Source organism: Crocodylus porosus, unplaced genomic scaffold, assembly GCF_001723895.1.
Source record: "Crocodylus porosus isolate Cpor-Errol unplaced genomic scaffold, CroPor_comp1, whole genome shotgun sequence".
In the NCBI taxonomy this organism is placed as follows: domain Eukaryota; kingdom Metazoa; phylum Chordata; order Crocodylia; family Crocodylidae; genus Crocodylus; species Crocodylus porosus.
This window is the reverse complement of record NW_017728933.1, coordinates 477,144-492,483: the sequence shown is the minus strand read 5'-3', so window position 1 is coordinate 492,483 and position 15,340 is coordinate 477,144. Positions and strand designations below refer to the sequence as shown.

The 15,340-nt window shown below is 41.7% G+C and overlaps 1 protein-coding gene across 1 annotated transcript in view; it reads left to right on the top strand.

Annotated features, from left to right (window-relative positions):
* Nucleotides 1-1,070: 1,070 nt before the first annotated feature.
* The window catches only part of ANTXR1 (anthrax toxin receptor 1), a 118,992-nt gene continuing 104,722 nt past the window's right edge, over nucleotides 1,071-15,340 (top strand). The window contains exons 1-2 of the mRNA XM_019545887.1: nucleotides 1,071-1,547; nucleotides 14,561-14,632. Coding sequence (XP_019401432.1) covers nucleotides 1,396-1,547; nucleotides 14,561-14,632 — 224 coding nt within the window. The 5' untranslated portion in view covers nucleotides 1,071-1,395. The remainder of the gene's footprint in view (nucleotides 1,548-14,560; nucleotides 14,633-15,340) is intronic.

Sequence of the window (15,340 nt, the reverse complement as noted above, 5' to 3'; positions counted from 1 at the left end):
CTGCAGTTAAACACATATTTTGAAGGTGTGCCATTGGCAGTGCTGCTAATTGGATGTGCCACTATTTTGCTCTGTAACAAAACTAACCACATATCCAAATCCCTCAAGGTTAATAACTCCCTAAACTCTCCTTTGCTCCTATACACCATCCCATTTCCCAGCCGTTGAGCTTCTGTGATGCTCCCTTGCAGATATTAAGTGTCAGGTACCAGCCCAGGCGCTGCCCAGCCCAGCTGATGCTGATGAGCCCCCAATAAGATGCAGCTTAGGACAGAAGTTTGAGTTCAGATTGCCTGGTATCAAGTGCTCTTCTTTGTACCCAAGCTGTTTTTGCTTTGCAAGGATTCACCTGGTTAATCTTTCCCTCTGCTTTCTCAAAGGCTGTTTAATCAAAGAATGGGCAGTAGGGTTGGGGTTTAGCCTTCTTGCCTGAGTGGAGCAGAGGATGTAACTTCAGGTATGTGAAGGGAGCCTAAATCTAGCAAGGAGCTTGGCTGGCTTGTTCAGAAATCAGCATAGAGTAAATAACAGCTTTGCGCGTAATGGAAATTATCTTGCCACTGCTGAAATGTGGAGAAATTGTGTAATAGTAGTCTGCAGAGATGTGTTGGACAACAGACTTGAAATGCTTACTGGCAGGGAAGGTAAAACCTTCTTGAGAGTGGCTCTGCCAATGAGTATTTGTGCATAACAAGGCTCTCAGTTGCATGCACACCACCGAAGACTGACTTTCAGGCTCTGTTGTGTGAGCTGGGAGTGTCAGTTAAGGCTCTTCCAGAGTTAAGCAGTGAGAAATTCTGGTATTCCTTCTTATTTGCATCCAAGTACATTTAGGCACCCCAGTCAAGCTTTAGAGCTCTTTGTAGAACTCCTCTGAAAACCAGTATCCCAGAGCTTCCAGTCTGCTTCAGCAGGCCTTCACCACAAGATGGCATTCTCTGAACTCTCTTTTCCAGAAAAACACAAAACCCACTACCCATAATAACAACAATAATAATTTAGAAAGGGGGGGAAGGACACTCAAGCCCTTCCCCAATTTTCCCTGAGGCTGGGACAAAGGGGGAATGGTCAGGAAGCAGTTTATCTTGTTGCAAAACAATGATGTTGCTTTCAGAGAACTCCATGTGAGGGTGAGTGAAAAGTCCCTTTAAAAAAAAAAAAAGGCGAAATACGGTATTGTGCATCTTGAAACCTGAAACCAAGAAACTGAAGTGCAGGGAATACAAGGGGGAAAAAGTCTTGCAAATTCTGAGGACAACTGCAGCAAGTGGAGTTTTGAGGAGTGAAATCTATTTATATCTTCGAAAGTCATTGAATGGCTCTTTTGGAGAAAGCTGTGAAATAAGGGAGTTTTGGAAGAAGACAACTTTTTTCTTCTCCCCTTTTCTGGATATAATGGCTATTGCAAAGCAAAAAGCCTGGAGATTTGGCTTCAAATGTTTCTTCTTTGCAACCTTTATGTTAGCCTGTGATGGACAAGGTGGAAATAGAGAGAATGGTGGCCCTGCATGTTATGGAGGATTTGATTTGTACTTCATTTTAGACAAGTAAGTTTGCCTTTATTTTGTTCTTTCAAAAGAAACCTTTCCCAAGGCATGGGAATGACAGAAATAGACACTTGAAAGAAGCTCTCTTCAGATTTTGGGCTGGTAGAAGTCATCATGTCCCCTAGGGACCTGCAAAAGTTCCTACTCCTATGATTTTATTTTTGTTTGGTAACTTCTGCAGCAGCTACAGTATGTCATACACACATTTAGGTCTACTAAAGATGTGCTGTGAATTGAAGTTTCTTTGTTGTATTATTATTATTATTATTATTGATATTCTCCTTGTAACTATCATAGACCCTTAATAGGATGCATAGGAATCAATTATCCAAAAACTAAAGGGAAGAAGGGAGAAAACTGGTTATTTCTGATTTTTCTTTGATCTTAAGCAGTGTGAAGCACATTTTAAAAGGAGATGGCTGGAGAATTTTATCACAGGCATTAATTTTCCTCTGAAAGCATTCAGCTAAAAAGCTAATCTGCCTGGAGGATTTCTTCTGTACCATTTCCCTGTTAGATCCAAATGTTCCAGGGTAGAAGACTGGCTGATAAAAACAACTCATTAAGGGCTGGATGCTCTGTTTGAAGACTCTGATTTTGGGTCATTGTGATGGAAAATAACGTGGCTTCCTTAAGGTGTTTTGTTTTGTTTTGTTTTAAGCGAGTTTTTTTTCTCAGCTCTGAGTCACATTTTCTTTGTTTCCTGTTAATCACAGGCATATTTCTAAAGCTTAACTAGTGGTATACAGTACAGACAGACACACACTCCTGTTATTTAGCAGTCTTATGCTACAAGGTCATTGTCTTTGCAGCGGCAGGCTTCTGCATAATGGTAAATGCTGTCAAATTGCATTATAAACAAATGTGGGAAGATACAAAGCTCTTTAGAACTAGAACAACATAAAGCCCCAGGATAGGTGCAACCCCCCTCCCGCAAAAACCCAAAACAAAACAAAAAACCTAAGTTGAAGATGCCAAAAAGCATCATCAATACTAACAGTCTTTAATATTCAGAAGTTATTTAAAACTGGGTATTTTAAGAAAAGCATTAATTAGGAAATATTGGAAAAGATACATTCCAGAATCATGATATTGAGATTATTTGGCCATAAACTTCGGCGATGGGAGTGTATTTTGGAGATGCCAGAGAAGCATGCAAAAGAAACTTTCTAAGTGGTCCCTGTGTGTACTTTACATTAGTTCCTGAAGTCAATTAATACAAAAGATGGTTTTGATTACATATCATTAAACAGCAAGATACTGGGTACAAAACAAGATTACATTGGATAGTCAGGGAAAGAGAATGCTAAATCCTCAAGGGAAAAATCATTTGGTTTTCCATTTTTCTTGGTTCAATAAAAAAAGATTTGTTTGCATAGCTTGTTGTTGGAATGGCTAGTCTGTTGTTTCTTGGAATATTTGCTTTTATCCACAGGTTTCATACCAATGATGGTAAAAAAACAAACAAAAACAAAACAAAGATGTTGAACATGACTTCTACTGTAGATTGCTTCAGTATGCTAAGTTTTCTCCGAAGTCCAAGTAGAGTTGTTTTTCCCCACCCTCCCCCGTATGGATGTGCTCTGTCAGAACTCTGAATTCTCCTAACCATTGTTGTAGCGCTCCTATTCTTCTGCAGACCATACAGACCCTTCATAGAGACACTGTTGCACCAGTGCATGTGTATTACTGGATCCAACCGTGCTCCTACTTGACATTGATGTAGCATCTCTATATTTGAGGTTGAAAATGTCCTTAATGAGGAGAGGGTTGTGGATGACACCTGATCCAAACCCCATTGAAATTAATGGAAAAACTTACTAATTTGGATGAGGGCTGTGAACTCTATTGCACAAGATGCTGAGGGTCTCTTGAGGAGTGAGGATTCTCAGCTCTTGGAAAGGGGTGCTTAGCACTGCAGAGAGAGACATGCAGATGTTTTTAACAGCAAAGACTACCATGTGCACAACTGTATTTTGAATGTTCTTTTATAGGTTTATTTTTCAGAGTCTCTTTCATCAGAAATGTCTGGGAAATAGGTTATCAGATCCTAATCCGTCCCTGGTATTAATAGTTGCGTCTCTTTGACTTCAAGGGAGGTGCTGTCAGGCTTTTATATGGGCCTGGATTTGGCTCTGGGTTTACATATGTAAATGTTGTCTGGCTTTGTCCAATCAGGTTAGCTGTGCAGATGGTTATGTGGGTAGAGAGCAATCCAAATGATATCCAGTGAGTCTCAATCTGTTTGTCAGCTGACACATTGCTCTCACAATGATATACAGGCTTTTCCTTTCGCTTGGATCATACCTGCGTACCAATAGAACACTGTTTTCTGAGTATTCATCCAGCTTCAGGACAAACCTAAATGTATGTGGTCCAAAAGGAGTTCTCCAATAAATTAATGTTCACTAGGTATCTTCCACTGCCAAAATCATAAATAAACTGAACGCTTGCCTACTCTATAACAAAGGGGGAGTAACAGCCAGCATGCCAAGGGGGTTTGGGATGCTAGTGTAATTTTAGCAGGAGTGTCTGACATGTCTTAGATTTTTAATGAAATTGTTACTCTCTTTTCATGCTTCTGGGGCATAAAAGGGAAGTAATGGCATTGTTTTTTGATGTCTGAATGCCTGCTTTTTCTTCTCTTCTCTGCTCACCATATGAAATGGCAGACTTGTATGCAAGGTCTCCGAGCGCTCTGTCTGCAACTAAGACGCCTCTAAGTCTACGGCATGTACAATGACTAGGGGAGAACCTTGTTTCTGTTCGGGAGTATATTAAGTGGAGCAGGGATCTTACTGTGATACAGCAGAGACCAGAGACAATATAGTTTGCAGCACATGACTATCATCTTCACTATTCTTTTCTTCAGTGCTGGGTTACATATTCAATGGAAATGTCCTTTTTACTGTAAACAAAGGAAAAGTCTTAAGAGTTGGAGTTTTGCTGCAAGGTTGTGCATATAGGATCAGCAACAGGCACGCAACACTGTGGGAAAATCCTAGTTAAAAGGCAGTACATGGACTCAAACTGATACTAAGTCTAACGAGGCAGAGACAGGGGAGTCAGCAAAGGCTCCAGCACTGATGGTTTCCAGGACAGTGTTTATTTTTGCACTATTATTTCTTTGATCCTTGAAAGTAGGTTGCTTAATATTTTAATAGACCTCTTCCATGACCACATTAGCATCCCAAGTGTCAGAATAAAAATGCTCTCTGTTTCTGCTTTCTTTTTCACGGAGACTTTAGATACTGTTTTTAAGGCTCTTCCAAAGGGAAGCAATGAGAGAAACTCTGGTATCCTTTCTTATTTGTATCTGGATGCAGTTAGACACCCCTGTCAAGATTCAGTTGTCTTTGTGTAACCCAGGCTGCCTGCCTTGAAGAGCTGAACATGTAGGAATTGCCCATCTGAATAAAACCCGAGATGTATCAAGACCATGCTCCTTTCTCTGTCAGTAATTAGTACCAGCTGAGAATTAAGAGCCATGCAGTAGCAGTTGTAGGGAAAATGTGCCCCTACAGTTAGGTTTCAGGTTGGTCTAGTAGGAGTTGGTTTAAGATCTAGAGTGTGTGGTTTAATATCCATTCCAAAATTTTTATTGTTGTGAATTGGAGAACCTCAGAATACTTGTGTTTATAAAATTGCATAGTCCCCTCCTTGGTTTTTTTTTGTTCCTCAGTTTCATGTGCTCACAAGCGCGCACGCACACACTCCAGTGAAAGCTGAGGTTCTGTCATATTCATCTATCTCCAGAAGCCAAGTCAAAGTAAAGTACCAGCTTCTGTTAAGAGAGCTTAATTTTCTTGAAGGCATCCAACAGAGATGGGTCTCAAGAAGAGAACTGATGGAGAAAAGGATTGTGGTTTTAGAGAAACAATAAGGGAGTGTGTTTTATGAGTAGGAGGTGACACAGAAAGAGATTCAGAGATTGTTTTGTGTGGTAAATCAACCATCCAGCAGATAAATGTAGCCCTGCTGCTGGAGGGGAGGGTGTGCTGGGAGATGAGAAGTCAGGAGGCTGAATTCTGAAAGAATTTGAAGGTGGATCAAAGCTTAAAATGAATAGCAAGCCCAGGTTTGGCTTTGGGTTGACATAGAGGGGGCCAATGACAGGCTTCAGAGCCTATTGAAGGGAATGAAAACCTGCCCTGGGAATTCAGGGGTCTTTAAATAAGTCTTTCGAGAGGGGGTCAGAATGACATGAGAGGAAGAAGTAGTTAGCTGAGATGTTGCACAGATCCAAGGGGTGCAATATGATGGCAGATCCAACAGAGATGGAAGGTTACTATTGTCAATGTAAGAGATGAGAGGAGGCCAAGATGAGAGGTTTCAGCAGTCGGGCCCTAATTTTCTTTCATTTAGACAAATCTCCCAGTGATCTCAATGTACCAGCTCCTAATGATAGTCATTGGTTTAATCTGCTTGGATTATTGCTTGAGTAAGGACCCAATGAATATGACAAAAGAAGCTCAGATCTTGCACCAGTGAAAGAGAGGGATAACTTCCCTCAGTGGTTTGGTTTGATCCCAGTATTTGTATTTGGGCAGTGACAAAAGACCAACAATAGAAATTGGGATCTTGGAACTTCCACTAGATTAAATAAAAGTTCTAGGTCTAAATTGCATCAGCTGTTCTGAAATTCTCCATCTATCCCTGTTCTCTTGGTTTGCTTGTATAGACAATTTTTCTAGGCAAGAAAAATGGAGGTATCCCAGCCCTTCTTGCACATGCTAGGACTGTATTGCATGCAGTGCCCAGTCTGACAGGTTCCATAAGTGAGAACAACTACTTGGATAGGAAAATGTGTCATTTCTGGACTGGTTGGTTTACTGTTTAGCAACAGGCTGAACCAATAAAATTTTCTCTAACTGCAGAATGTTTTCCACAGATGTATGCAAGTAACAGGAATGAATGCCTTTTCATCCCTGGTTTTGAGGGTTACTGGCAAGGCTGTACCCTGAGGCAAATATTTTTTATCATATAGCATAAACTGAGTTGCTGTTACAGTCAGAAGGACCAAGTGTTCCTTAACAGTGTGTTTTTTGTTTTATACTGTAGTTACTTTTGATTAAGACTGTGCTACAGCAGAATTCCTAAATAGAAGTCTCCTGGTATCTCTGTCCATTAGACTAGAATATTATGTGGTATAGAGAAGCGGGATGCGGTAAAGGCTGCTTGTGCAAAATAGTTATTGAGAGAGCTGTATACTAAGTAGCACCACACTTTTTATTATAACTTAAATCATTTCTGTTGCAATAATACCTATTGCCTATATATCGGCAATATATTACCTATTGCCTATTGCCAATGTGGCCCTGGCTCTAGTTGAGCCAGGGCCACATTGTGCTGGAAGCTGTACATGAATAAAGTGCCCAGCTGGTCCCTGCCCACTCATTTGTAATGCAAATGTAAAATACAAAAAACCAGGTAGAGACAGGCAGACCAGGGAGCAGAAGAAACCAATGGAGTACATGATGATCAGTGCCACAGACTTTATTTTCATTTGTTATTTGTAATGGATTATTTGTACACTGTTGTTTGACCCTGACTGATTAATGAGACACAGTTGATTAATGTATATTTGGATGCAGCCATCCCACTTACAAGATTTCTGTCCCTATAGCTGCTCAGTACAAATTAACTGAACACTTTTCAGAGGAGGCTCAAGAAACAATTGATTTGCTTTTAGGAAGGTGTGAAGAATAAATTCTTCCAGCAATATTTTCAATATTAGTCGAAGATTAAGGGCCACATTTCTAAAAGGCATCCCAGATGCACCTAAAAATAGAAGGCATTTACACTGATGGTGCATGAAACTGTTTTTGTGCTTGCATTTGGGCAGGTGAGCACTCTTAGACACTTGCATGGGCCAGTCATAAATCTGGCTCTAAAAACATGTTGGTGAAGAAAGGTAAGTAATCCAAGCTATTTCTTCTAATCCGGTCATTATCTATCAACCAAGCATATATACTTTTTAACAATATGCATTGAAATAAAACTCCCACTATTAGAAGCCCATTTAAGAAATACATTGCCTCATGTTTCTCCTCTTTATGCTACTTTTACTTGGTGTTACTCCATTGACTCCAAGTAGATTTAACTCCTGATTTCCAGTATAAATAAGAGGGAGAATATGCCTCTCAGCAGGAAGGGGGAAACAGACAAAAAATAAAAAACATTTTGCATTGCAAGGCAATGAGACTGACTTTCGCAAACCACTTCCTGTGGTATTCCCATGGGAGGGACAAAAGTTGTAACGACACTAATCACAGACCCTCGTCAAGCTAAGTAATATTTCTGTTGTTCTGTTCACCAGAAATACATATTTAGTGGGATGCTCAGTATTTTGCCTCTGAGTAATCAGGATCAAATCCATCCTAATTCTAGAAAGACCAAAAGTTCTTGGCATCTCATGACTGCTTGGTGGCTTTTATGAAAGAGCAGGTTATTTTGCTTGGCTCACCAAGGATTAAATGGGTGTATAGACTGAGTTTGCAACAGTAGCCCCCCAGCCATATATCATTTCACCAACCTGTGGGTGTCATTTCTATGTCCGCTTTTCATTTCTACTAGTGAAAGTTTCCCCTGGGATTAGTTTGGATTTCCCAAATGGCAGTGTAGCTGGTAGCAAAGTTCACTCATTTATATTCTTCAGGTATAATAGTTCAACTTTATTCCATGTTTCAGCCTTTCCTGCAGTAAAAAAAAGTGTTTGGCACCCTCACTGTGATGTTTCTTAGCTGCTCTGTGCGCATACACACAACAAGCCATGAGGTTACATCATTTTGGCTGGTTGCTCATTTTGTTTTTTCTTGATAGAGAAGCAATGATAAACATTACTTCTAAATTTTTTGCCTTTACCATCAGACTTTAGAAAAGCTTATCCCATTCATACCTCTCATTGATTCTTACAAATTCCTGTAGCATTTTGCAGCAGTGACCCAAAAACACTGCTAGGCATGTGTAGAAGCTGTAGAGTTGTTTTTTTGTTTTTGTTTGTTTCTTGGTATTATGGTTGAATATCTAAGTTGTTGCATTTATGACAGATGGACCAAAACTGCCCCCTGGTTAAAGTGAAACATGGAACCAAATTCAACCAGTTTTGAGTTTGTCAATCCAAAGCTCCTCCTGGGATCTGAACTGCTGAGAGCCTGGGGGACCCACGCATTGTGAAATGCTCCTGGTTTGAGGCTTCCCTGTTGAAGTTGAAGTTCAGCTAGTGAGACTTGACAGAACTGAAAACACTCTCTGCTTTACCTGTTACTGTTTTCTTCATATACATTTTGGGGGAGCAAAAGGAAGGCTTGCCTTGTAGTCATTACTCAAGCAAGGCTTCCAGTAATCCCGGCAAGACTCTTTGTGTCTGTATGAAGAATTCAAAAGAGTTGATTGTGCCTTTACTGGAGTCCATGGGAAAACTCCCATGGCAGCAAGATGAGGCTGCAAACAAGGACTGAAGGACTCGACCTTGCATTGAAACAAGTCCCTTTAAATCTCCGCTTTGCTGCTGCTTTGGGGTTTTTTGAGGATAAAGAGCAAGGGAGGTATGGTGCCAAGTAAATGGCTAACAATAAAGCTATATCTGACACAGCTGTTTGGACTGGAGTTGTTATGATTTCGTGTTGGGAAGAAAGGACGCTTGAGAAGAAGAGCAGAAGGCTCGGGTGGTTGGATAACTGAGAGGCTAGTAAAGCTGGAGCAGATTTATTGTTACTGCAAAAAATGGCTCTTGCACACTGCCTTGGGTCTGTAAATGGTGACGAACTTTGTGACTTAATCCCTCAGGTTTTGCCAAATCTCTGTACTTGTCTCTGTTTTACAGAATGGAGGACAGACATGTCAAAGGCCATTTTTTTAGAGGAGTTCAGATCCTATTTATGTACCAACGTAGCTAGATTCTCTCTCTTCCTCCCCCCCCCACCAAAAAAAGACGACCTCAGCACATTAGGCAAGCATTGAAAATCTGACATCTAGTGCCATGATGAAAGATGCTGGGTTCTGAACACCCTGGGAGACTATGACTTATTAGAGCTGTGGTCTCAGGACAGCTTGACCTTGCTGAACCCTTGAAAATTTAGCCCTGTGCTTTGATGAAAGCCTTGAGGAAGTCACTTACCTCTAGATCGCTCAGTCTGTCAAAGCCTGTCTTGTTCTAAGCACGGTTAAAAAGGAGAACCACTCAACATTACAGTAATGGATAGGGAGGAGAAGTAAAAGCCTTGTGAATGCCAAGGCTGTTGCTGTTACAGCATCAGCAAAATTGTGATGCCAATTTGCAAGGCTCTTTCCAACTTAGTGGCAAACAGTTCTTTCTACTGGGCGGTCTGAAAAAGCCACGGTCTAATTAATCGCCTAAGCAACTCAATACAGGATAGTTAAAACACACTACAAGGTGTTAGCATAAGTTTGGTTTCACTGTGCTCCAGTCCAGGGCTAGTATAGCACATCTTTGAATTGATTTTTGAAAGGATAGTGTAACCTCTCAACTCTTGCAAAATAAGGGAGGCCCAAAGGAAGGGTAAAGGACCTGCAACGGCCATTAGATGAACATCTTCTTGACTTATCAGATGTCTAGGAAAAAGAATGGATACCACTCGCAACTGGTATCCACCCAGCATTGACTCCTGTACACTCTACCCCCATTCAAATCACTTATGCTCATTTTGACTCAATTCAGGCATCTACAAAATGGGTATAATCATTTGTGTCTGTAATGCCAGGTGTATTCTTACAGTTGCTTGGTAATTGTAAAGCACTTAGAAAGTAGACCTGGCAGCAAACTAATAAAAACAAAGTGTTGTTACTGTGAAGTAGGGTAGGTATTTCTTAGCTGTTTGCTTGTATGAACACATATCCCCTGCCATTTGCAGGTATACTATCTAATCAGTGACCCCTCTTCCATGTAGCAATAAATAGATCCCGTCATGCTTGTTGCTGATCCCCTTTCCTAACTGAGGACCCCTGTAGTACAGGCCACAGTATATGGTCAATTATGTGCCTGCCACTTCATTTTGGGACCCTGTTCTGACCTCTGAGTGACATAATCTGGGACAGCTTGATTAAAGACAAAGATTCATTCTGGATTGATGTCTGTCTAACTGAGAGTAAAATCTGGCCCTTTTATTTCAAGGGACAAATGGGTTTATTTCAATCACCGGAAGCTGTGTTGAAACAAAATGTGAACTTTCTGATGCCATTGCATCTTGTGGTGTTCTTTGCTGGTGTGTGAATGTACGTGTGGGAAGGCTTCATGGAAAAAACTGCAATTTTAGATGTTTAGATTCTTGTTCCAAGGGGGCAGGGGAGAATTGAAACTGTACTTATGTGGGGAATTAAAAAACAGCGCGTAACTGAAAAAATTGCCAAAACCAGCTAAAACCTTAGGCCAACAGAACAACAATCACAAAATCAAACATTTAAACGAATGTAGTTTGTTGGCAGCTGTCATATGACTGAAACAATTGGATTTAGAGCTTAGTTCTGGCTAATGCTGCATTAAAAAAAAATGCATGACCTCACAGCATGGAAAATGACACAGTTTTATATAATGACCTACATACTCTATGTGCTTTGTGGCTGCTTCTCATTCTCAGTTGCTTCTTTGTAGTAATAATAATAATCATCATCATCATAAAGCTTTTGTTCAGAGGTTTTTTGATGAGATAAGCCATGCTGGATTGAACCAATGACCCACCTGGTCTAATATTTTGTGTCTCTGTTAGTTGCCAGTATCATGCCTCGGGAGGAGGGTACAAAGAATCTGGAATAAGCTTTCTGACCTTCTCGGGCAAAGGCTGACACGTGGTCTTAGCATGATAAAGGCCTTCAGGCAGTAATCTTAGTTCATATTATATGGTTAACAATAAGCTTACCTTTACCTGTTTGCCTACATACACAAATACTTCTGCTATGTTTGTCACCATAATATCAAGTGCCTCTTAGCTGTCTTCATAGAGAATAAATTATACTTGCTGACCACTGCTCAAGAAAAAAAGTGTTTCTTTTTCATCTGAGATGCAGGAACCACACTTCACAGCCTGAGCTTGTCCATAAAGCATTTTACTCAGGAATTCTGGTAAATTTTACCCATAAGCTTTAAGTGCCTAGATCACTTAAACATTTCCAGAACAGTCATTCCAAATCTTGACTCGGAGGAAAATTGAGATTTGGTTCTGAGTATCTGTTTCAGAGAGAGTTAACCAGGTTGCCAAGCAAGCCTTTGGGAAAAAAAAAACTTGGAGTTGGTTCCAGAAGCTACATCCTAAGTGTAGTATGACACCTAGCATGTGGCATGACAAGGCTTTCAAAATCTCAGGGAACAGAGCCATGACAACAAAAATATGTAAAATCCCTACATGTTCTCAGTCCTGGCTGTTATTTACACTTATAATGTATTACAACCCTGTTAGTGTTACAGGGTGGCAATGAACCTGGTTTAATTCCAAATTCAGATTTGAATTCCTCAAAAGTTTGAAGGCAGGTAGACATGGGATGTTGATTAGTTGAATGTAGTTTCCCCCCCTCAATGTCATTTAGCAGACACTGAGTTAAAACTTGGTATGTGCACAGTCTGATACTCACTCAAAGCAAAGAGGAATTTGTCTTGTAGAGATCAGTCTAATCTGAGACATGCTATAGCAAGTGGACTTTAGAAAAGAATGGAAGGTGCAGGAAAAGGCAGCCAGGACAACTGTGGTATATAATCACAAGGTTACATACCCAGAGAAAACCAGAAGACAACAGATGGGACTTCTTTTCTTAAATTGCTAAAGTACTTCTGAAATGCCCATTCTAGAAAAGCACAAAATGTGAATGACTTCAGTTACGTGAACCAACTATCTGTCGAAGCATTTTCAAAGATTAATCAAGTTAAATCTTAAGAGTAATTGGCTACATGTCATTGTCAGGGTTTTGTGTAGAGCTGCCTCCGAAGGTGCAGTCTACCTCCTTCCATTCTTCCCTCTGCTATGGAGAACTATGTTAGCCCAGTGTCTGCAAGTTGACAAAATAACATGAGAACCCCACTAGAGTCTTTATTTTGATGATTAGCTGTAACATTAACCTATTAAGATTCTGATCTCGTGGAAGTCAAGGGCAAAATGGCCATTGGGGGGTTGGGTTTTGTTTTTTTAAGAACAGAGGTGGCCCTAGAATTAGTATAATTTACCTGCAGTCTGACACTGAGTTGGCAAGTAGGCCTAGCGGCACTATGCAAGGTTTCTGACAAAGTCAAAGAAGAAGAATAGAAGCAATACCAAGCTTTTTACTGAAGTGCTCAAAACAAAGTGAAAAATTAAGTTGATGAGTCAAGCATACGTTGTGGTTTGGCTTTGCATCACATTTGATCAGGGAAGTGATGTCACATCCCTAACAACCAGGCTGGAGTTGGGTTTTCCAGAAAAGAGATGTGCAAGAATAATGCTACTTACTTTCTCTATATTTGCATTTAAAGCTTACAAAATTGTTGACTCTCTCACAAAGCCTCTAGTGCTTGACAGTGTTACTACTCAAGGTTGAGATGTTCTTTTCCATTGTAATTGTCTATGGCTTCTTGTACATGCCACGGGGGTTTAATTCACCCTAAATTGAAACAGTGGGTTTTTAAAAACACCGTTTCAATTTAAGGAGAATTCAACTGAACTAAACCCCCATGGCATGTGCACAAAGGTGGGGGTCCAAATCTTACCTACCTCTTTGGCAGGGGTAGGGGAGAGGTGGGGAGTGAGCTGCCAGCAGGCAGAGTGGTCCCTGAGCTGCACAGGTGGCACCCGCCTGCTGGCACCCAGCCTGGGTGGTCCTGGGGAGTACGACAGCCATGGAAGGAAGCACTGCCCGCCTGCCCCTCCCTGGGGAGGGAAGCAACAGGCCCCCACACAGCTCAGGCAAGAAGGCAGGCTCTGATCAGGCTTGCCACTTTTTTTTTTCTTTAGTGGAGCCTGCCTGCATGGGCTGCTGCCAGGTCCCACGGCCCCTGAGGTGCTCAGGGTCCCACCAAACCCCGAACACATTGGCTTCCAGAGCCCTGTGCACTGTTGCACTTTGTTAGGTAGCAAACTAAAACACCTCAGAGGTGTTTTATCTTGCTACATACCAAAGTCATTTCAAACGGAATATGCCGTTGAGCATGCAAACAGCAATGCCATTAAAGTGGAATACGCTGCCAAATGTGCAAACAGCAACGCCATTAAAGCGGTGCAGAAAGGCATTTAAGCCACTTTAAAAGCCAATTTTGTGGAGTGTACAAAGGCCGTATAAGTATAATCAATTGGATTGCAACGTAATTCAATATTTGCATAGGTGCTCACTGATCGTATTAAGACGCATACACTTTATGCATAGAAAGGTGCACGTGCTGCTGATTTGCTAGGTTAATCTCACTTTTCTCCTAGTTACCACAGTGTAAAGAGGAAAATTTCTGGTCCAGTCCCAATCCCATTAAACCCAATGGTAAGTCTCCCTGTGAATTCACTGATAGCAGAATTAAGGCCTAATTTGTGTTTGGTCCTTTACCAGACAGGAAGCCAAAAGCACTGAATTGTAGGCCTTTAATATCTTGCATTTCATTATCACTGGTACAGTGCAAATGCTGGTTTAGATTTAAGACTATTTCCTTCCTTCAAAATGTACTTGAGCTGAAAGCTTTGCACCACGACCTGGTGAATAAACCAATGGAACCCACCCAAAACACTGCACAGTGACACAGATCAGCACAAATGCTGGTTTGTTTAGTGCTGTGTTAAGGGTCTAATGTAACAATCATATGTTATATCTGTTTACAGCCTTGAGTATTCGCATGGAGCATAAATTACAGTGTCCTGTATTTCAAAACTGAATGCAAGGGGAGATTTTTTTCCCTGTTCAAGGAAACACAACAGGAGTGTTATAGGTGGATTACCTAAAAAGATGGGCTGAACAGATGTATAACAACGTATTAAGCAAAGAAAAAATTAAAGCAACAGCATAACTGTGTATAATCAAACTAATATCCCCTGCAATAATTGTTTTCCCAGATCAGGAAGTGTCCTGCACCACTGGAATGAGATTTTTTATTTTGTGGAACATCTGGCCGACAAATTCATAAGGTAAGAAATGGTGGTCTGCAGATAACCAAACTGCTTCATGTGAGCCAAGAACTAGAGACTAGGCCTGTGCGAGGCAGCTGGTATTCGCTTCGGATTCGGCTGATTCAGGGGACAGCAGTTCGATTCGGTGATTCGAATTACTGTCCCGAATAGATTCAGCTGAATCGCCCAGGCCCATCCCCCTCCTGCCCCAGCTCCTGGCACTTTGAAAAAAAAAGCCCCGACTCACGGGGTGCCGCCAGGTGGTGGGGCGATCCCCACTGCCCCAAGCTGTGTGGGGGGCTGCCCCTGACCCCTCTCTCATGCTCCCTCAGCCCCCCCCATGGCTGCCCTGTCTGCACCAGCTCCAGCACTTTAAGGAAAAAAACCCCTAAAACCACCATGCTCGCTGTTCCTGCTGGGCAGGGGGGGAAATCCCCACTGCCCTGCACCATGTGGGGGGCTCTGGATGAGCCCCCGAAGCCCTGAGGCCACTGCAGGAGCAATGAGTCCTGGGGTTTTTCTCTCTCTTTTTTTTTTTTTCTTAAAATGCCAGAGCTGGGGCAGGTAGAGCACCCTTGGGGGAGCTGGGGGAGTGAGAAGGGGTTGGGGGGCTCATGACAGCCCCCCACACAGCATGGAGCAGTGGGGGGGCAGCAGGGATTGCCCTCTGCCCAGCAACACCCAGTGAGTAGGGTTTTTTTTTAAAGCACTGGGAGCTGGGGTGGG